Source organism: Chionomys nivalis, chromosome 8, assembly GCF_950005125.1.
Source record: "Chionomys nivalis chromosome 8, mChiNiv1.1, whole genome shotgun sequence".
NCBI lineage: Eukaryota > Metazoa > Chordata > Mammalia > Rodentia > Cricetidae > Chionomys > Chionomys nivalis.
Window position 1 is genome coordinate 19,405,098 of NC_080093.1, and position 21,632 is coordinate 19,426,729.

General features: G+C 39.1%; 1 protein-coding gene across 1 annotated transcript in view; it reads left to right on the plus strand.

Moving 5' to 3' along the window:
• Tm9sf3 (transmembrane 9 superfamily member 3) overlaps nucleotides 1-17,610 on the plus strand; it is a 51,007-nt gene extending 33,397 nt beyond the window's left edge. The window contains exons 9-15 of the mRNA XM_057778154.1: nucleotides 2,285-2,415; nucleotides 8,344-8,483; nucleotides 10,806-10,874; nucleotides 13,097-13,243; nucleotides 13,924-14,007; nucleotides 14,130-14,206; nucleotides 16,273-17,610. Of these exons, the coding sequence (XP_057634137.1) occupies nucleotides 2,285-2,415; nucleotides 8,344-8,483; nucleotides 10,806-10,874; nucleotides 13,097-13,243; nucleotides 13,924-14,007; nucleotides 14,130-14,206; nucleotides 16,273-16,340 (716 nt within the window). The 3' untranslated portion in view covers nucleotides 16,341-17,610. The remainder of the gene's footprint in view (nucleotides 1-2,284; nucleotides 2,416-8,343; nucleotides 8,484-10,805; nucleotides 10,875-13,096; nucleotides 13,244-13,923; nucleotides 14,008-14,129; nucleotides 14,207-16,272) is intronic.
• The last annotated feature ends 4,022 nt before the right edge of the window (nucleotides 17,611-21,632 follow it).

Sequence of the window (21,632 nt, forward strand, 5' to 3'; positions counted from 1 at the left end):
AAATGTGCTTCTGGTGAGCCTGCCTTTATATTTATTCATCATAAAGTTACTATTTATGGGTAACTATAGGAGTTTGTTTTCTGGATACTTAATGACTATGAATAAAGCTCGCAGATGATGGTAGGATATTAGGGTACTAGTGTCTCTTCCAGTATTCATCAAAGGACTCCTCATAAAGATTTATTCTGTGTCGTTGTCTCAGGTGAAAGGATTTCATCTTAAATACCCTCTTTGCTCTGCTGTTACTAACCCCCAACAATGAGGGTGATACATGGTGGTGCTTCTTTCTGTGGTGACGTTTTGAAGATTTTTTACTCTTCCTGTAATAGCATAGGGTCAGAAAGGTTCTTACACTGATAAATACGCACATTTTCACTTAGAACTGAAAGGTTTTTGAAAGACCTCAAGTATAGAGACAGCCTACTGTAATTTTTTTTCCAGCCTATCTAAACATGGGCAGCATTAGGAGATTCTGCCTTATATTGTATTGTATTGTCTATAAATGTATGTGTGTGTATATATATAGAGAGACAAACATATGTTTATATGTATATGCATATATCTGTGTGTTTGTATATGTTCAGCGTTCTACTAAGAGCAGAGCAGGACAGGGCAGGGCACAGTGGCACATACCTATAGTCCCACTACTCTGAAGGCCGAGTCAGTAAGATTGTCACAAATTCGAGATTAGTACAGAAACCTGAAAACTTTTATAGGTCGTAGGAAATCAGAGCAGAGGAGCATTTAAAATCCCCCTATATGGCCACGTTTACCATTGCTAATTTTGTAGATTTTACTAGATATAGTGTGGACAGTATCTTTGTTTTAGACAGTTCTTTGGATGACCTGCAGGCATATCATTGATTCCTATTTGATTTAGATGTTCAGACTCTAACTCTACCGCCAGATATGAAGTCCTGCTGTGTAGGAAGACATCCTAAGGATGCAAGGTGCTTAGTGTAACTTCCACTGCTGGAAACCAGATAGGCTAAACCTGGGTTCCAGTCTCTATGACAGAAAACAAGTTTGTGTAAAATAGGAAATGGATTTATATCTGTATATAAGTTTGTTTTTTGTCTGATTATAAATTAAGGACAGTTTGTCAGACTTCTTTATACTGTACTTGTTCTTAAATATTGATAGATTTAGGCCTAGGAATGTCAGATTTGAGAAAGTATAATTTAAAGATTGTGTTCTGTTTGAGACTGTGTGCTGATAGTTTTGTTTGAACAGTCCCTAAAAATTGAGGTTAATAAAGAGGTCAGCTCAGAGAATTGAGAATATTTCATTTGTCTCAGGTTTGCATTGTACTGGGGCTCCAGATCTTTTCACTATCCCCAGCCTACACTGTTCTAGATCCAATCTGAACCTGGGGATAACCTGGGTTTTGGTCAGAGTCTCCACAGAGGTGAGGAGCAGTAGGAAGCACAGCACAGAAGGCTGGTCAACTGATTGTATGTGTGGGACAGAGGGAACTAGAAGTAGGTAAGGAGTTGCATTTGTATTTGTCTGCAACTGAGCAGAGAAATGCAGTGTACAGGAAAGGACAGTGTGGGGATAGAGCTGTGGATAATAGATCAGTAGATCAAGTCTGGGCCATGGATGGTGCATACTTTTAAATCCTAGCACTTGGGAGGCAGAGGCTGGTAGATCTCTAAGTTTGAAGCTAGCCCGTCTACAGAGTGAGTTCCAGGACAGCCAGGAACACAGAAAAACCCTGTCTTGGGAAGAAAAAGAAAACAGTGGTTTTTGACTTTAATTAGTTGTCACTCCTTCTGTCATTGATGATTTCAGTGCTGGCCATTGGGAAGGAAGGGCTCTTGAGTCTTTCTGTGGAAAAGAAATGAACTAGAAGAGAAAGTTCTGAATGGAGTTTCTTTGGAGGAATGTTAATATTCGGAATGGTGTAATTCCACTATCAAAAATGAAAAATCTCTGACAGAATTAGAACTAGAAAACAATTAGCTTAGTATCCAAACCATCACAAATAATGTACAAAAGCTCAGGGCAGTTCTGTGGCAGAATCAAAACAAAGACATCAGTGTTATATGACAGGTCATTGCTCTTCTTCAGTACAGCTACTTTTATAAACTTCTGCTACAAAAGAAGAGCTAGACTGATCTTTTTTAAAATAACTGTTTTGAAACAATTATTAGTATATCAGGTTTAGTAACCTTTTATTGAATGTTTAAGTAAATAATTTGGAACTACATACTACATTTTTAACATTAATGCATGTTTGTCTGTGTAGCTCAGATTTTTTATAGCTTCCCTTTTCTTTCAGGGAGGAGATGGATAAAGCAGATGTTTATTGGAGCATTCCTTATTCCAGCTATGGTGTGTGGCACTGCCTTCTTCATCAACTTCATAGCCATTTATTATCATGCTTCTAGAGCCATTCCTTTTGGAACAATGGTGAGTTGCTTGAATTTTTAGTTCAAAACAGGATGCTTATAACCATTCTACTATAAGTCCTGTTGCCTCTGTAAAGCCTCCTCCTACTGAGGTTCTGAAGTTTCAGTCAGTTCCTGTCTTGGAAAGTTTTTATTAGGCTCCAGAAACTATTGATTAAATTTAAACCTAAGACCCCTACATTTTCTTGATGCTGTGAATTGAAAAGTTTTCTTTATAGGTTTTACTAGAGATAGGAGAGAACCAATGAATGAATATATTTTAGAGAAAAAGAATACCAAGAAGCATGAGTGTTTTATTAAGGTAATTCGTGTTCTAATATCCCTTTTTGTTTTTGTGATAAAACACTGAGCAAAACCAACTTGGTCCAGAGCAGGATCTGAGCTGGGCGTTTAAAGCATTAGCATGGAGGAGGGCTGCTTCCTGCCTTGCTTCTGGGCTCACGCTCAGCTATCTTTTTATACATCTCAAGACCAGCTGCCTACATGGGCTGGGCACTCCTACATCAACTAACAGTCAAGAAAATGCCCCACAGGTATGTTATAGGCCATTCTGATGGTTATAGTTCTTCAGCTGAGATTCCTTCTTCCTAAGTGTGTCAGGTGAACAACTGATGCTAATGATGAGATTATACCTCTTCTCATCTTTGACAAACATATCACTTTAAATCATAATCTCTCTTTTCTTTTTCCCCCCAAGATTTTATTACTATTACAATATAAAATGCAGTATACTTTTAAATTTCATCACTTCAAAAATCCAATGTCTCTTTTAAAACCCAGTCTCCTAATTATAGGCTCCCATAAAATCAAAACCATGTTATATACGTTCCAGAGTGGGAGAACCAGGGCGTAGGAACAACCAGGTTAAAGAAAAACTCCTAATCTAGCAGTATAAATCAAATATTGTAGCTCAGTGTCCAGAATCTGGGACTCACAATTTCTGGGCTCCAAAGGGCTTACGCAACTCCAAGCTGGAAAGCTCTGCCCTTCACAGCGCACGTGTACACCCACACACACCCACACACAGACATACCTTGTCTTGTTGGTTTAAGCAGGTCCATTCAAACACTTGCTGATTACTTTCTTTGGTGAATGTCTCCAGTGTGCTGAATAATGAGGCTTTACTAGTAGCCTTTGCTGGCAACATGGTGCTAAGCCTCAACTTCTCTCCATGACTCCTTCAGTCCTGGGGTTTCCATAGCAATGAGGTGGCACCTTTGCCAATGACCTCATCTTGGCTTTCTTCAGGGATACCCTGACACTGACACACTGTGCCAAACTTCAGGTACTCTCCATGATCCCTTCATGCCTTTAAACCCAGTACCACATTGGAGACTCATATGTTATATGGCAAGTTCCGCTGTTAGCTTGATGTGCAGCCTTGGGCCCACAGATTATTTGTGCAGACCCCATGGAAATGATTTTCCTGGAGATCATCTAGATAAGCAGTACTCAACCTGGGAATTTAATAAACCTTTCACAGGGGTCAAACATCAGATCCCCTACATAGCAAATATTTACATTACAATTCATATTAGTAAAATTGAAATAACAGCATAATAATTTATGGTTGGGGTTCACCACAATATGAGGAACTGTATTAAAGGGTCACAGCATTATGAAGGTTGAGAACTATCAATCTAGATGATAGGAACTGTGTCTGAGAAGCCAGGTGCCCTACTAACTGAATAGCTTAGTTTGAAAATCAGTCTAGAGGCCATCCTGTGTGCTCTTCCTAATGTTTTAGCTCTTTCTGCCAGTTCATGAACATGAGTTCTTTCTCTAGAGGGCCTTCATGCTAATTCTTCATCTTAACAAAGTTCCCACAACTCACAGCCAACCTAACTTTAGTGACTTCAAGCTTCTTTCTTATCTAAAAGTAATAAGTAAGTAAGAATTTTACCAGGGATCTGGATTTCAGTCCAAATATTGCTGTTACCAGGACTAGCTTGACGTGGAATTCAAAGTAGATAGTTTGTCTTTGTATTCTAACTTCTATTCTTGTGTACCTAATTATACAAAGAACCACAAAACCTATTATTAGATTAAATTTGTTGAACAATAAGCAGCCTGAGACGTTTCATAAACATTAGTAGAAATTTATGGTAACATTGTAAAGTCTAGTGTCCTTCAAGAGAATATTACAAGATGGAAGAGACCATTTAAGAACTTTGGAGTCAGACCATCAAGATACAATAACTGCCCCAAAGTTGGAGTGTTATAACAATGATACTACAGACACTGGGAAAGAATACTGGAAATTAAATTGATTTGCAGAAGGCTAAATCTTTTTCTTGGGCAAATTTGTTCAGTAATGAGTTAAGTATTAACACACAGGGATTTTGGTCCTATGAGTGTCTTGGTTTTTTTTCCATTGCTATGATAAAGTATCCTGACAAAAACAATGAAGAGAAAAGGTTTATGTGGCTTATGTTCCAGGTGACAGTCCATCATTGTGGGGGAAGCCAAGGAGGTAGGAGCTTCAAATTGCTCGTCTGTTATATCCAAGGTCAAAAGCAGAGAGCAGCCAATTAATGCATGCATGCTAGTGCTAGCTCTCTTTCCCTACATTCAGTACAGTTAAGAATTCTCTACCACCAGGCGTGCTTTAATCCCAGCACTCGAGAGGCAGTGACATGTGGATCTCTTTGAGTTTGAGGCCAGCCTGATCTACAAAGTGAGTTCCAGGACAGCCAGGGCTGTTACACAGAGAAACCCTTTCTGGAAAAATCAAACAAACAAAAAAAGAATTCTCTATCTAAGGAATTGTTTGTTTCACCTGTGGTGGATGGGTCTTCTCATCTTAAGCAGTAAAATCAAGACAGTCCACTATAGATACGTCCACAGGCCACCCTAATCTAGATAACCCCTCATTGAGACTTTATTCTCAGTTAATTTTAGATTGTCTCAAGTAGATAATTAAAAGTAACCATCATAGTTAATCACAGTACCTGAGAAAAACAACTGAAGGGAGGAAGACTTTCTTTTCATTGGTGACTTCTGAGCCTTCCATGGTCAGCTATACTATTTCTAGACCTGTGGTGAGGCAGAGCTTCATGGTAAAAGGTTGTCATGGAACAGGATACTTGCTTTATGGCAGCCAGGAAGTAGTAATAGAGCAACCAGGGAGATAGCACCAAAGGACATCCCAGTGACCAACCAGGGAGATAGCACCAAAGGACATCCCAGTGACCAACCAGGGAGATAGCACCAAAGGACATCCCAGTGACCCGCTTCTAGTAGGCCCTGCCTGTGTTTTTTTTATCACACAGTTTTTGGTAATTTTTTTGTTTTTGTATTGATGGATGTCTTAGTAAGAGTTTCTGTTGTTGTGAAGAGACACCATGACCATGGCAACACTTATAAAGGAAAACATTTAATTGGGGTGACTTGCTTACAGTTTAGAGGTTCAGTCCATTACCATCACAGTGGGACATGGCAGCATGCAGGCAGATATGGTGCTGGGGAAGAAGCTGCTTCATGTTGATTTGCAGGCAACAGGAAGTAGACTGAGTATCACACTGATCGAAGCTTGAGCAAAAGAGACCTCAGAGTCTGTCCCTGCAGTGACAAGACCACACCTAATTAAAATAAAGCCACATCTCCTAATAGCGTTTGAGTGGCAGAGGCAGGCCTGGTCTACAAAGCAAGTTTCAGGATAGCCAGGACTGTTACACAGAAAAATCCTGTCTCAGAAAAAAAAGCAAAACAAACAAAGCAAAACAAAAAAGTCCTCCTTTAACTGAATTGACTTGAGTAAATAACGGTAAACAAATGCATTTTATAAAATACTCTAAAAGAAAGCCTTAGGACATGGATCAGAATTGGAACCAACAAATGGTTTCATTCTTTTTCATCAAATAACTTTTACACAAGAAAAGTGAAAGGGAGCATTCTTTGAGGAGAAGGATGAGGTTTAAACCAGATGATGTAATTGATTGTGTGGGGGTTCCCAGTTCCTTCTGTCCTGTCCGCTCATTCATGTGCATGTTTTCTTGCAGAGCAGAGATACCATATGGGCAGGAGAGACATTTGTGAAACTGGACTCAAATCTCCTTTCTTAGGGGAAAAGGAAGAAAGTAGATTTCACTTTGCAGAATGGGGTGGATTTATATTGATGAGGCACAGGTTTTAGAATTGGTTATTAATTTTTTAAAGCATGGAAGCAATTATAGGAACTAGTGTGAATTCGTTTATTCAAAACGGCTAGAACACCATCATTTCCCAATTTGAGTAGGTTTTAGAAAGCTAGAAGAACACAGCAGCATAAGTAGACACAGCATCCTAGTGGACAAGATAAATGTGGTCAGAGCCATCGTGATGAGGCTCGGAGCATTGGGATGTCACAGTGCAGCAGCACATGCTGCACTGGAGGAGATGTGAGAGACAATGTCAGGTGTCAGTCTGAGCACTGTGGAGTGCTGACGGTGCTGTCTAAGGGGATCTCGTCTGATGGATGTTTGAGATCTAGAGATTCTTTGTGATGGGGGCAGCATGTTTTGTAGTTCCTAGTGCTTTTATAACTATTACCTTAGTTAGTTTTCAAAGAAACTAAATAGAAATTGGGGGGATAATTAATGTTTCATAACATTAAACTCCCAATGTGTAGTAATTGGTCCAGTAGCATTTCTTCTGTTTGGGTTGTGTTGTTAGTGGTGAGGATGGGGTTTTGTTCATTGGGTTTGTTGTTTGTATTTCTTTCTCCCTTTCTGTCAAAATGAGTTTCTCCAAGTTGTGTATAAACATTCATGTAGGCAAAACACCCATACACATTAAACTTAAAAAGAAAGAATTCCAGTTGTTTTGTACCTGTGCCAGCACTTGTTGTAGTCGATCTTCCTAACTTTAGCCCATCTAGTCAGGGTGCAGTGGGTTCTGCCTTTCATTTCTCAGTTGACTTGTCAGTTACATGGATGGCTTTGTAGGGGGAGGATTGCTTATTTGGTATGCATCTTTAATGGATGTTGAAATCTTTTGTGCTTCTGTTTTATTTTATTCTCCCCCACCCCCCAAGACAGTCTCTTTACACAGCCCTGGCTGTTCTGGAACTCTCTCTGAAGACTAGACTGGCCTTGAACTCACAAAAATTCACCTATTTCTGCTTTCTGAGTGCTGGGATTAAAGGTGTGAACCACCACACCCAGCTGTTTGTGTGTGTGTGTGTGTACGTGCGCGTGTGTGTGTATGTGTGCGCGCTCGCATGTGCAGGAGTGTGCATATGGTGGGGAGAGGGGCATGCATGTGCCAAGGTGAGGTGAAACTCAGAGGACAGCTTGTAGGAAGAAGTCTGTTGTCTCCGTCGCCGTGTGGGTTCCAGGGATTAAATGCAGGTCATCCCTTTTTTTCCCTTTTCTAGTTTGTCCTTAAAACTGTCCTATTTAGGGAGTCTTTTGCCAAACTAAACAGCAGTGAGCTTTCCTTGGTATGTCGTCTTTTAGAAATCCTGTAGTTTGGTCTCTGAAACCCTGAGAAAATTTGAGATATTTTATTTGCGCATAGCATCCTCTGTTGGCAGGGCTCTGCTTGCCTGCAGCGCTCCCAGAGCGTCTGCTGTGAGTTGGCAGTACCTGGATAAAGGAGCCGTTGGTTGGAATGCTCAGTAAACTAAAACCAAGTAATTTGGTCATAATAATGAAAGATAAGGGTAGACACATAAAAGCATGCCACTGACAGGAAAGGAGATTCCAACATACTTTATTGGCGGCAGTGTGGGAGCTAAAGGTGCAGAGAGAAGAGTTCAATTTGTGTGTGATTTGCTGTGAGCATTTTTTCCTGTTTCCAGTAGTGCATTCCTTGTATCAGTTTAGCCCTCAAAACTTAACCTTTTCTCCGTGATTGCTGTGTTTGAATTTTCAAGTCTCTCTCTTAGTTGTTTTTATCAGTGTTTTTGTTCTCTGAGTAACCATACACATTTTTATTTAATTTACAGGTGGCCGTTTGTTGCATCTGTTTTTTTGTCATTCTTCCTCTAAATCTTGTTGGTACAATACTTGGCCGAAATCTGTCAGGTCAGCCCAACTTCCCTTGTCGTGTCAATGCTGTGCCTCGTCCTATACCGGAGAAAAAATGGTAAAGAGAATGCTAAAGCTTATTTGATTATTGTCACAGTGCATAAGTTTTTAAGGCTTTTTTGTACGTACAACTTTAGAAACAGCTTGTGTTTATGCAAAACGTTTTAAATTTAAGAATTTGTTCTTTTTAATTTTCTCATTAGTCTACATTGTAAAGAATATAGTAAGCCATCCCTTTATTTTGCTTTCTGAATATTGGTGCCGTTGACTTGTCAAAACTTTGATAAACACAGTAGTGTGTAGAGGTAGGTGGAAAGTAAAGCTTCAGAAGTCTTTTAGGCTGCAGATAAAATGTGACTACTGCCTCTTGTTGTAGGGGGTTTTTTTGTTTGTTTCGTTTTTTTTTTAGACAGGGTTTATCTATGTAGCCCTGGCCATCCTGGAATTCGCTCTGTAGACTAAGTACTGGGATTAAAGGCTGTGTGTCACCACTGTTGTTTCTGTCTATTTTTGTAAATAAAGTTTTATTGGAACACAGCCATACCCAGTCTTCACATACTACTTAGGGCTTCTTTTACTTTCCAGCATCAGAGTTGACAGAGCAGTAGTTACACAGAGACCATATCACCAGCAAAATCTGAAACCCTCTGAATTATAGAAAAATCTGCCAACTACTTGTTGATAATTTCTTTTTCCTATCAGATATTTTATTCTAAATATTGACCCATTTATTTTCATATTAAGTCGATCAGTTGAGAAATGAATTAAGATTAAGACCAGTGGTAAATATTTGAACACAAAATAATCCAAAAATATACTAATTTGATAACTTATTTGCTAAGAAATAATAATAGGAAAAATATTAAAAGTCTTTGTTTTCCGTAATTAAACCATGATGTTTCTATAAGCAGCAGACTTTGTAGGGATAGTAAACATTGCCGTTTACATAGTAGGCTCGAATCTGAGCTGTGTCTCAGATAGCATTGTTTGGTGTTGCATGGCATCAAGGCACACACAGGCAAGTGTTCAGGACCAAGGCTTCAGTGAAGTCCTGCAGTGTAACATGGGCAAGCACTGTCAGAAACACTGTTCAGATGTGTTTGATTTTGTTTTAATTTTGGGCCATTGACTGTTCAGAAACCTTTATTCTTGCTGAATTGTTCACAGCCCACACATTCAGTTACATGACCCCCAGTCTAAGAGAGAGAGTAATGTTCCACTTTAAGGAATTGTGTGCTTTTCTTTGTTAGATTGGTGCCTATAAGAAGCTTTGGACTGAAGAGTTTTCAGTTCACTTTTTAAACTGCTTTTCTCCTAAATCAGTATTGGATTATAGGGCCCATTAATTACTCATGTTCAGCTTCTTACTGGAGAGAGAAAGGTAAAAAGAAAAGCCTAGTCAGAAAGCACAGAAGATCTTTGAGAAGTAGGGTTAGTGAGGAGAGGTGTGAACAACTCCTGCCTTGCATACCAGAGATCAGTCTCTTTTAGGTGCAGGGAGGCTGGTGTGGGGCTCCATTCTCTTATTGTTTTTTAATCATGTAAGAATGAAATCTGAGTGCTAGGTCTCCTTCCCTCCCTCCCTCCCTCCCTCCCTCCCTCCCTCCCTCCCTCCCTCCCTCCCTCCCTCCCTCCCTCCCTCCCTCCCTCCCTCCCTCCCTCCCTCCCTTCCTCCTCTGCTGGCGGGATGTTAGGAGTCAGTGGGAGGATGGGGGAAAGTCACATCTTCCTGGATTCAAAGGGAAGGCTTTGAGAACTGCCCGTGCTTGCCGGAAGGAGAACATGAGACAGCATTCCAGATAGAGACCAATGATTTTTACTCAGTGAATGTTGTCTAGGAGAAGAGAGGAAGTTTGCATTTTATTTCTTAGTCTTTCTTTGCCCCACTGTAAAGCAAAACTGTCAATACCTTGATTGTTGAATTTGTTGGAAAAGAGTGAGAGCCAAGAAGAAAGTGGATTAAGGTCAAGAAGGTCAGTCCTGAAAATCATTTCAGATAGGGATCTCAACTTCCTTTTCTTTTCTCCCTTTCCCCTTTGAATTTCTGTAAGAAACTACAGAGTTCTTAGAAGTTACTGAAAATTGGTAAACTAGGAATAAATACTTAATGTGCCTCTTACTCTGCAGTAGCAACCATTTGTGTTCCTCAAATCCTTCCCTCAGGCTTTAATGCTGGAAAGAATAGTGACTCCAAACGATGACTAATTTGAAATCTCACTCACATTTTTATGCCTCTTTGGATTTTGGTTTTTCTTTTTATTGGTTTGTCTTTATCCACTGGGATGATTGTTAAAGTATTAAACATCACCTTTTTATATTGGGATTTATATATATTATGAAACCACACTAACAGTATACTATTAATTCTAATATTTTCCAGGTTTATGGAGCCTGCAGTTATTGTTTGCCTGGGAGGAATTTTACCTTTTGGTTCAATCTTTATTGAAATGTAAGTATTGGCAATGTTTTCATGTTTTGAAGGATTTAGTTATAACAGAATGTATGGATTAGATCATGCTAGAATGGTGTGGAATCAGCAGACAAAGCGGTCTCTCTGGAGTCAGTTTTGCACTACTTTAATGAAGTACTGAGGTTGCGAACTTTTTAATGAACAATTTTATTTAACTTACAGAGTTAGAGATTCTAAATCGCAGTATATTATGTAGGGAAGTCAAGGCAGGAACCTGAATGCAAGAACTGATGCAGAGACCATAGAGAAAACCTGTTTCCTGGCTTGCTTGCATGACTTGCTCAGCCTGCTCTCCTGTATAACCAAACACCACCTGCCCAGGTGGCACTGCCTTCAGTGGTCTGGGCTTCTCAAATCAACCATTCATTATACAGGAAAATGCTCCACTGTCTTGTCTGCAAGCCAATATGACGGAGGTATTTTCTCAGTTGAGGTTCCTCTCCCCAGATTATTCTAGCTGTGTCAAGTTGACAGAAAGCATAACCAGCACAACTCATAATACAACTATATAAATAGGTAGTTGTCTTTTGTTGCCTATCAGCTGTGAGTATACTGTAATCATTGGTGGGTACCTAGAAGGAGACTGGAGTGGGTCACTCTGACTTGTTTAATAAAGCCAGTTAAGGAACTCTGTACCTACAGCTGATATCCTCACTCTGACTTGACCGCTTACTGCTGGTTCTAGAGGTCATACTTTTCCCTGCTTCCCTTTGCCCTCTCTTCCACTAGACTTCTCTGCTCTTTCAGGTTTTCTCACACCCTGTCCTCCTAGCATGGCATTTTTAACCTGTCTTGGTTTATTTTATTTATATGTTTTAACCTTTTAGTCTCCTTATGTCACTTTTCTTTTGCTAAGGATTTTGAATCTCAGTGCAATGATATGCTACTGCCTTCACGATGTGACCAGCTGGGTGTTCATAGAATGAACCGATCCTGTTCACTCTCTTAGCTCCTACCCTTTTGTTGAAGTTCTAGCCATGCTGAACATTTTGAGGGCTTTTTCTTTTGTTTTTAGATTTATGCGTATGAATTTTTGCCTACATTCATTATGTGTCTACCATGTGCATGCTTGGTGCCTTTGGAGGCCAGAAGAGGGTGTCAGAGTTACGAGGTTGTGAGCGACCATGTAGATGCTGGAAATCCAAGTCAGGTCCTCTGCAAGAGCAGCTGGTGCTTTTAAATGCTGAGCAGTCTCTGTGGTCCCCAGAGTTTTTTGTTTGTGTGTTTAACTTACTGGATTTCTTTACCTAGAACCAGTCTTCTGCTCCTGCTGTTTTCTGTACGTCTTTCTCTTGCTCCCCACCCCACCCATGTCCTTGTCCTGTTTTTACTCCTTTTCCAGTTCCTCACCCAGTTGTACCAGGGGAATCACTCCTCTCATTTGCTGGGTATGGTGTACAGCTGCGGGGTCAGGGTTGTCTTAGAGCCAGCCATCTCCTGGAGCGCAGTGGTGTTTCCTCGCTGTGCTGATCTCCACTGTTCGCTCTCTGAGATTTAATACCACTGCTTCATTTCCTCCTCTCCATCTCCCCTCCAGACTTCTCTGTGTCACCCCATAATATGCAGCAAGGGATCTGTGAATAGCTGTTGAAGCGTGTGGGCATGTGATGGAATAAATGGATTACAAAACAGGGATTTAAAAAAAAGAAGTAAAAGACCCTGTTCTGAGTTAAGGATGATTTGAGTAATGAATGGCTTTCAAGAGTGTTTTTTTTTTTTTTTTTTTTTTTTTTTTTTTTTTTAATGAAAAAATATTCCTACTCTTTCTCTCACTGTCCTGAAGACAGTGTCAATCTGCTTTAGACTTTGTCTTCCTGTTTTGTCGTCTTCTCTAATTCTGTATACTCTTAATTGTATCACTTATTTTTCTTTTAACAGAATGTTTTCTAAAACATAAAAACTATTACTTAAGTAATGTTTCCTCTTAAAAAATGGAAGAATGAAGAAAATGACTATTTTATGAATATAGATTGCAGCTGTTCTCGTTTTCGACGTTTTAACTTGTTTAGGCTTCTAATTTAGTCATTTTGCTCGGAGGTAAATGCCTCCAGAATAATTTGTTCTTTAGAAATATCACAAAAATATTTTGAGATTTTAATAAATGAGAGTTAAGAGGACCTGTTGGAAAAGAGTAGAAAGGATGCTAGCAAGTGTTGGGGACCGACAGAGTAAGCTTCAAGGCCGCCCTCATCCCTTCCTAGGTACTTCATCTTCACTTCTTTCTGGGCATATAAGATCTACTATGTTTATGGCTTCATGATGCTGGTGCTGCTCATCCTGTGCATTGTGACCGTCTGTGTGACCATCGTGTGCACATACTTCCTGCTAAATGCAGAGGACTATAGGTGGTAAGTGCTTTCGGTGGGACCTCTCGGGCCCTAACATCTACATAAGATCTCTTATGTAGCTCTGGCTATTCTAGAACTTACTATACAGGCTAGGTTGTCCTCAACTTACAGATATCCACCCGCCTCTGGATTAAAGTTAGGTGCCACCACACCCAGAGAGGGACCCTAATTTCCCAAGTTTATCTCTGAAGCCTGCTCAGCTGGGGAAAGGATTTAACAGAAATTGTGCTGTTTAAGATAATAGAGGAGCTGGGAATGGCGGTACACACTTGTAACCCTGTCACTGGGGAGGCGCTTGGCGTAGATTGATACTCTAACTCAAAAAATAAAATGAATGAATAGGAAAGATAGTAGAATTGTAAATATGATGAAAATTTTATAGGAAAATGGTATCAGTCCAAATTTTTTAGTCCTATTTGAAATATTTCTGCAAAGTGCTTGATGCTGAGTTTGTGGGGTTTGAAAGGGGAAGTGGTTTGTCTGAAGTCACTCACAGATATGACCAGACGCTGGAGTTTCTAGTTCCCAGGCTTTTTGGCAATAATAGTTAAGCATTAGGTACAAGGATTTGTTTTTAAATACACTAGAATTTTAAAGGATTTTTTTTTTTAATTCTTTGCCTTAAAATTTGAATGCCACTCATTTCAAAGGCATAATCTTTTTTCATTTTGTTTTTCCAGGCAATGGACAAGTTTTCTCTCCGCCGCATCAACTGCAATCTATGTTTACATGTATTCCTTTTACTACTATTTTTTCAAGACAAAGTAAGTGGAGGTTTTCTCTCATGGGTCACCTAGGAAACTGCACTTGCCCTTTAAATAATGAAGTGTAAAGCCTCAGGTTGAAAGTAAATGTATGTGTTTAATATTATTTTATTGTATTGCAGGATGTATGGCTTATTTCAAACATCATTTTACTTTGGATATATGGCGGTATTTAGCACAGCCTTGGGGATAATGTGTGGTAAGTTTTTAAATTCTTGGAACATGACAAGAAAAATTTTGAGCACCTCAGACTCAGAAAAACACTTGACTTAGAAATTAAGAAATTCTGGGCTGACAAACCTGAGTCTGAGCCCTGGACGCCGAAAGCTGGGTCAGAGAACTGGTGCCACAGTTGTTCTCTGGCCTCCGTCCATGCCTTGCCCAGTAATAATCAAATAGAAGTTAAGGCATTCTGTTCTGCTGCTCTATCAGGAACACCAAATGAATTCAGAAGTTTGCCTTCAGTATTTTTCACTCTGCCTTAAAATCTGATCTATTGCTTGATTAAGTTCTACTTTTGTAGCTGTTCTAATGATACCACAGAGCACAGAATTACTATGGTTAGTTTCTCATTCACGTTGGGAATTGTCTTGTTTTGATAACTGTCTTTCAGTGTTGCTTAGCCTAGGCCTGGCTTAAACTTCTAGACTCAAGTGATCCTCCTGCCTCAACCTCTTGAGTAGCTGGGGTTACCAGTGTGTATGGTATCACATGCAGTTGAGAATTGGCATTTTAAAGCATGTTCATTGGAAAGGATTATATGTCGGCAGGTGTAAGGTGGCGCCTGAATGAGTTCTGCCTAGATGTTTTTTGGAATGTTGCTGAAGATACCTGTGTTCAAAGGCAGCCCAGGTTACTGGCAATGAGTGCAGCATATCTGTTTAGTTTTTCACAGTGGATTTGGCTGATTGTATCCCTGAGGTGTTTTGCCACACACCTCTCCACTCCAAGCCTTTTGTAACAGTAGTTCAAGCAACAATAACCTCTTGTACTCAATGCTTATCCAAGAATATTTCAACAGGTGGTTGTAGGTTTTTATTGGGAGATATGTGATGTGTGCATGAAGTTAAAAGCCTTTGATAGTTATTGCCTACTTAAAGTAATTCATTGGTTGTTATAATCTTGTAACGCTTACTCCTGATTATTAGCAGAGATTTGTTTATAAAAAGAGTCTTCTTTACCTCATCTGTTTTGTTACCTTGAGATAGATAAATTTGGTGAGAAATCGGTTCATGGTTGGGTGTAGCTCAGAGTGCTTGTCTAACATGTAAAAACCTTTGGGTTCAATCTCTAGTACTGTTAGAAAAGTGACTAGTTAGTGTGTGTGTGTGTGTGTGTGTGTGTGTGTACTATTAACACATAGGAGATGTAATTTAAAAGTTTAAGGAATAAATCCAGTGAAGAATGATCATTGACTAGCTATTCTAAAAGACACTGAGGTTTTTTTTTCTTTTAAAAAAGTCTCAGTTATTTGTCTAAGAAGACTATTTGGTTTATTCATTCAGTTTATTCAGCAAATAATGATTGGGTAACTTTCTTGTCCTAGGTGCTCTTAGACACAGAGGGTAAATATTTCATTAACAGCATGCTCTGCTTTCTGAAATTTTGAGCCCCACTTTGAGGTTTATTGTTTGAAACTTTCGACCCACTTACCTGTCTCTCGGTCCAGTCTCCTGTCAACCTTTACAGCTTTTATAACTTAAATAGGAAAAGGAGGCACCAGAAAGGATCTTTTTCTAGAGCTGCAACACCACTGGGTCATGCTTCTCTGAATTCCCAAAAGCCTCCCTCATTACGTCTTAAGGCTCTGTAAGTTTTTGGAAACATCTGGATATTGCCGTGAATGTTCATTCACACTTCTGATACTAGCACCCAGGAGGCTGAGGCAGAAGATTCCAGAATTCCAGGAAAGCCTGGGCTATATAGCAAGACTGTGTCTGAAAAAAACAAAGTATTGCTTTAATGGGCTGAACTTGTCATTCTCAAGTCAGTCAGTCTTTCATGAGTTATATTTTAATTCCACAGTTACTGACAATACAAGTAATAATTGTGATTTGATTCGAAATAATAGGTTAGGGTTTGGCTATAACAGATGCTTTGCAAAGCAAATGATAGCATTTAAGAGATTTGGGGAGAATACTAATATAAAGACATTACCCTAAAAAAGATATGAAACTCTCTAGAACAGAGAACATTTAATATTTGTAAATGGCAGACCCTGATCTCACTGTATTTGTTTCAGAATACATTATTTTATTTTTGCAGGAGCAATCGGTTACATGGGAACAAGTGCCTTTGTTCGAAAAATCTATACTAATGTGAAAATTGACTAGACACCTGAGACAACCTGGAGCTTCGGATCAGTTTCTCTTTCATGAGGGTGGAACTTGCACAGAAAAGAAAAATAAGCGCAAGAAGAGATTTGGGCTTAACACTGGGTACTTGTGGGTCTCTTTCATGGATGGCTTAAAGTAACATCTATTTCCATTGATCCTAGGTTCTTACTGACTGCTTTCTCCAACTGTTCACAGCAAATGCTTGGATTTTATGCAGTAGGCATTACCACAGTACATGGCTAATCTTCCCTAAACTAGCTCATTAAAGATGGAATAGACCAGCTCTCTTCAGTGAAGAGGACAAATAGTTTATTTAAAGCATTTGTTTCAACAAAAGAACTAGAGGGAAACTTGGATGCTAAGATTCCATGAGTAGAAATCTTCTTGGCACTTGGTGTTTCTATGTTATTGAAAAATGATGTTCCAGAAAGATTATTTTTTCTCTTATTTTTACTGCCATTGTTGATCTATTGTGGGACATTTTTATATATTGAACCTGGGTTGTTTTGGACCTGTTTTTGGTCGTCCCTCCATTCAACTGCATCTTTTTTTTTAAAGCAAAATTAAAAACTATTAAATTCTGCATGGGATTTATCTTCTGTCATCTTAATCTTAGTTGGATCAACCTCATTTATTTATCTTAAAATTAACCAGTTATAATATCTCAATTCCATCCAAAGAAAATACAGTATGAAAATAGAGGTGTACTCTCTATAATGCAATTTACTGTACAGTTAGCAAGCAAAGTGTTAAATGAAGAAGATACTTGTTTTATTAAACATCTGGAGATTTAGATAAATTACATTTTAACTGAATGTCTAAAGTGATTATCTTTCCCTCCCTCCCCCAAGTTAGTCTTACATCTTTTTTTGGGTTTCAATGAAGGCTTTACATAAGAAATTATTAAAAAAAATAAGGGTGGGTCAATAAGTGTATATAACATTAATAATGTCGTGTAGGTGTAGGTTTCTGGATGCATTTGGATGTACAGATTGACTGGAGGACTTTTGGGATGATTGGTGTAGAAATGTGTGGGTTTGGGTGGCTTTTTACATCTTGCCTACCATTGCATGAAACGTTGGGGTTTCTTCAAAATGTGTGTGTCACACTTCTTTTGGGAGGGGTTGTCTTCTTCTTTTATGAAACTTCTCCTTGAGCTAAATTTGTAATTTAGAAACATTTAATTTTGTTAATCCTGTCTGGGACATTTAAGTAACATCTAAAGCATTATTGCTTTAGAATGTTCAAATAAAATTTCCTGACCAAATGGTTTTGTGACAATAGATGTGTTTATGATTTGAAGGTATATGCTTAAAAGACAGTACACTACGAAGCATACTTTTCAAATGCAGAGGACCCACACTTTAAAATCCCCAAACACAGAGCCAGGTGTGCTAGTTTATATCTATAATCCCAGTACCAGGGAAGCTAAGACAGGTTGCAATGAATTTGAGAACTGGGCTACAGAGTGAGTTATAAGCCACTCTGTGAGTTGTGTGCTACTCTGTAAGACCGTTCCAAATAAATAAATAATAAAAAGAACAAAGTCCAGAAACCTGACTATGGATACTTACAAAGTGAGTGATAAAACTCTTTATATGAAATTGTGATGTACAAATAGAAACATTCATTGGATTGCTGCACCATGTAGGATAGAAGGGAATATAAGTGGCTAAGCTAAGAACGTTAGCTCATTCAGTGGGTAAACAGATGAAGGCTACAGAAATCTCAAATTATTTTAATTTGCACATATATTTCTGAATCTGCCCATATTGCAAAGTTTTCCTAGAACCATTGAGTTTCTAATTCAGTACTTTGCTCTGCAGATACCCCCAAACTATACTGTATATCGGTGTTTTTCGAAAGACTCAAATCATCTGCTTTAAACTTGAATTAAAACTCATGCATTCACAGTTAGATTCGATACTTTTAGAAATCAGTGGGCTCCGTGTCTTCACCTGAGGCGTCTGACATCTTGAGGGTATTTAGATTCTTGACCTTAGTGAGCTGTAAGCCATGTGAGTAGAGCTGTGGTCGGTCATCTTCAAGTCAGAATCTCAGCCGCAATGTCACGACTAATTGTCAACATCTTGTCTTTCTCACCTGCCCTTAGGACCTTAAACTGAAAGGCACTGTTTATTTACATCATGTAACTTTTAAACATGTAAAGTACTTTTAATACAAGAACACTTAGTCCACAGGTTTGGGTGTAGCTCAGTTAGAGTGCTTGCCTCGCTTACACAAAGCCCTGGTTTGACCCCCACACTGTATAAACTGGGTGTGATGGGACATACGTGCAGTCATAGCATTCAGCAGGCAGAGTTACCCTCAGCTACAGAGTGAGTTCAGCACTACCTTGTGCTGCTGACATTCTGTCTCTAAAAATGAAACAACACTTCATCTGTCTAATGAAGTATATATAAACTAGATAGCAAATTTTTGTCCTAATAAAATTTTTGTTTCTCACAATCTTACAGGTAAGGTTTTCAGAGAACATGGCTGTTTCAGGTGCACCTGTTTTTTTCTGCTAGGTTGAGCTCTGGAGTTCTTTGAAGTCTACAATGAAAAATAAATTTCCAAATATATTAACATTAAAATGAATAAAAATTACTTTGAAAGATCCTTTTTAAAAAGACTTGTATTGGTTGGTTTATAACATCACAGAGGGGCGATGTAAATGTATACCTTGAAAAAGATATAGGTCACAGGTGTCTTAGTTCTCCCTAGACCTCGGTTAGTAGACTCGTTCCAACAGTGTCTAAGTTCATTGGAAGGTGGGGCTTTTGTACTCCATTAATACTGTATATTTAATTTACTAACATTTGCTTAGTTTGTCAGCTGGTAATTTGAATACTATCAAAAACTAAGAATATACTTTGTATTTTTAAGCATGATTCCTGAAAATTAACTATACTGGTCTCCAAGTACAAGAGTAGGTTTTGAAAAAGTGAAACTGACCTGGTTGGAGGGACCTCAAATGTGCTAGTGTATTGTATAGGTTGGCATACTGCATTGATTTGCAGAGAAACCCATGCCCTTAGAATCATTGTCTTATGGTGTCTGGACCTCATGGCTGGAATGCTCGGATGTTTCCCACTGGTGGTGGCTGGCCCTTTTTCCAAAGGTGGTTGTTGCAAATTCCGGTTCTTCCAAAAGCCACTTGATTTAAGGGTTTATCCACAAATTGTGCCCATTTTGATATAACATTTGTTTCCTAAATGTTTACTAATCGCTTTATGCCAAATGTCTTGCAGATGTTATTTTTAAATTTCCTGAATTTTTACAAATGTAAAAAGGGAAAAGTGTATTAGTGTAATTTGTTCAGGAATGGCCATGGTACCGAAGGGCTTCTAGGAGTTCTAGGGGCAAAAGCCTTATGTAGAAACCTGTGCACTACAGTTCCATCTGGGTTCTAAGTTCAGATTTCAGCGCTTCTTAGTAACTTCATTCTGTTGAATTGATTGGAACATGCACTAGGAGTAGTGATTTACAGGAGCACAGATGTTCGTGTTTTCTATCATGTAAAATTCTGTAGTTAAGTGATATTTTAGCAGTCAAGGCATTAAAGAGATCCGAGGAGGGGAAGTGTAGGAGGATTGTCTGAAAGTGTATTTAGGACTAGACTAGTTCTGCAGAAAGGGTAGAACAGGAGGGTGGCACACACCTGCAAGCCCTGTGTATGACTATGTCTAAACTGGAGCCGTGTGTGTGCAGTGTACGAAGTAAAAAGTTACTTCACGGTCGCTGTGAAATAGTGAAGCTCTGGAGGACTGGGCAAGGCACAGTTTGTACTTGCCCTCGCCTCGTCAGTTTAGCCGTCTGGATGTTGTAAGTGCCGTGAGTAAGAGCTAACGTAAGGAGGAAAAGGGGTGCCTGAAGGACAGCAGAGTTTTCTATAAAAGCATCTTTGGGTTTCTCCTCTGTGTTCACTTTGAACCTTCGAATCCCCATGGAGCACGACAGTCAGCAGGTGGGAAGACATGGTGATTGCCCATGTCACTTCCATCTTGTATTCATTCTGGGTTTGTGTAGGTCGTATTCTAACTGGCTTTTTAGTAATAGAAATCAGTATATAATGTATCAGATACAAGTCTGTTAATTTACCTGAAGTTGGATTTTTTAAAAGTAATAAAACATTAAATGTACTTTCCTTGGAAGCTTGCTTTCTTTCCATTCTGAAACAGGTGGACCAGAGTGTGAAGGATATGATAACTTGTCGTTTCCAGCCTGCCTGCCAGGAGATGAGTCATAAAATTCACTCCATAGTTAGGTAACTTGGTTCAGAAGTTGTCTGCGGTCAGATAATGAATGAGTTCATGTTGACGCCCCATACACTTTGTGCGACAACACAGGCATTCTACAACAATGCAGACAGTTAGAGAACATGGAAGTAGTCAGCAGGCCAGAAAGTTGAGGTCTAACATCCACACCTGCCCCCACTTGTGTTTTCAAAACAAAACATTGTACTGGAAAGTGGAAGGAATGGTATAGTGAACAAGATTTCTTTTAAAAACTTTTTTATCTTTTTACCATTCTTAGTTGGTAAGCTTTGAACCACTGTCAGCACCCTTCTCCCTTATGCCTGTCAGTCCTGTGATTGACAAGGCCCTGGCTTTGTCTAGAATGTGTTGCTTTTTCCAGGAAAATTTACACGAGTCCCCTCAGTATGTAGGACACTGAGGCAGCTAAAGGGGCTCTCTGGGTCTAGAAGTTGCAGAATTGGTACCTGGTTATCTTCATTGTTGTCATTATAAAATGAAGATGTCACCTCTCCAGCCTGCAGAGCAGCAACATATATAAGTAGAGGGGACTGATGGCTATGCTGTGGTAAAATCTGGTTAATTTCTCTAGTCCTCTTTGTGATTTTTGGCTTCCTCACCACTTTTAACTAGTTTTAAGACCCTTATCCACCTCTTTAGTTCTTTAAGCAGTTCCCTTGCTCAACCTATACATGGGAATTCCTGTTAGCCATATAGTTTGGTTAGTGCAGATTTGACTGACTTCTGATATTTTCTTGCCTGAACTCTTTGTCTGGTTGGAAAACCAGGTATAGATTCTACACCATAGAAGGAAGCCTGTTGTTACATACCCTACTTCTTGACCTCGGAGTAAAGTGAACTACTTATATATATAATTTATAATGAACAGGCCTATATTCAGTCAAATGGGTCTATAAATTTGATGGAGGAAGGTCATTGGTTAATTAATAAAAAACTGCTTGGCCTCATAGGTTAGAACATAGGTGGGTAGAGTAAACAGAACAGAATGCTGGGAGGAAGAGGAAGTGAG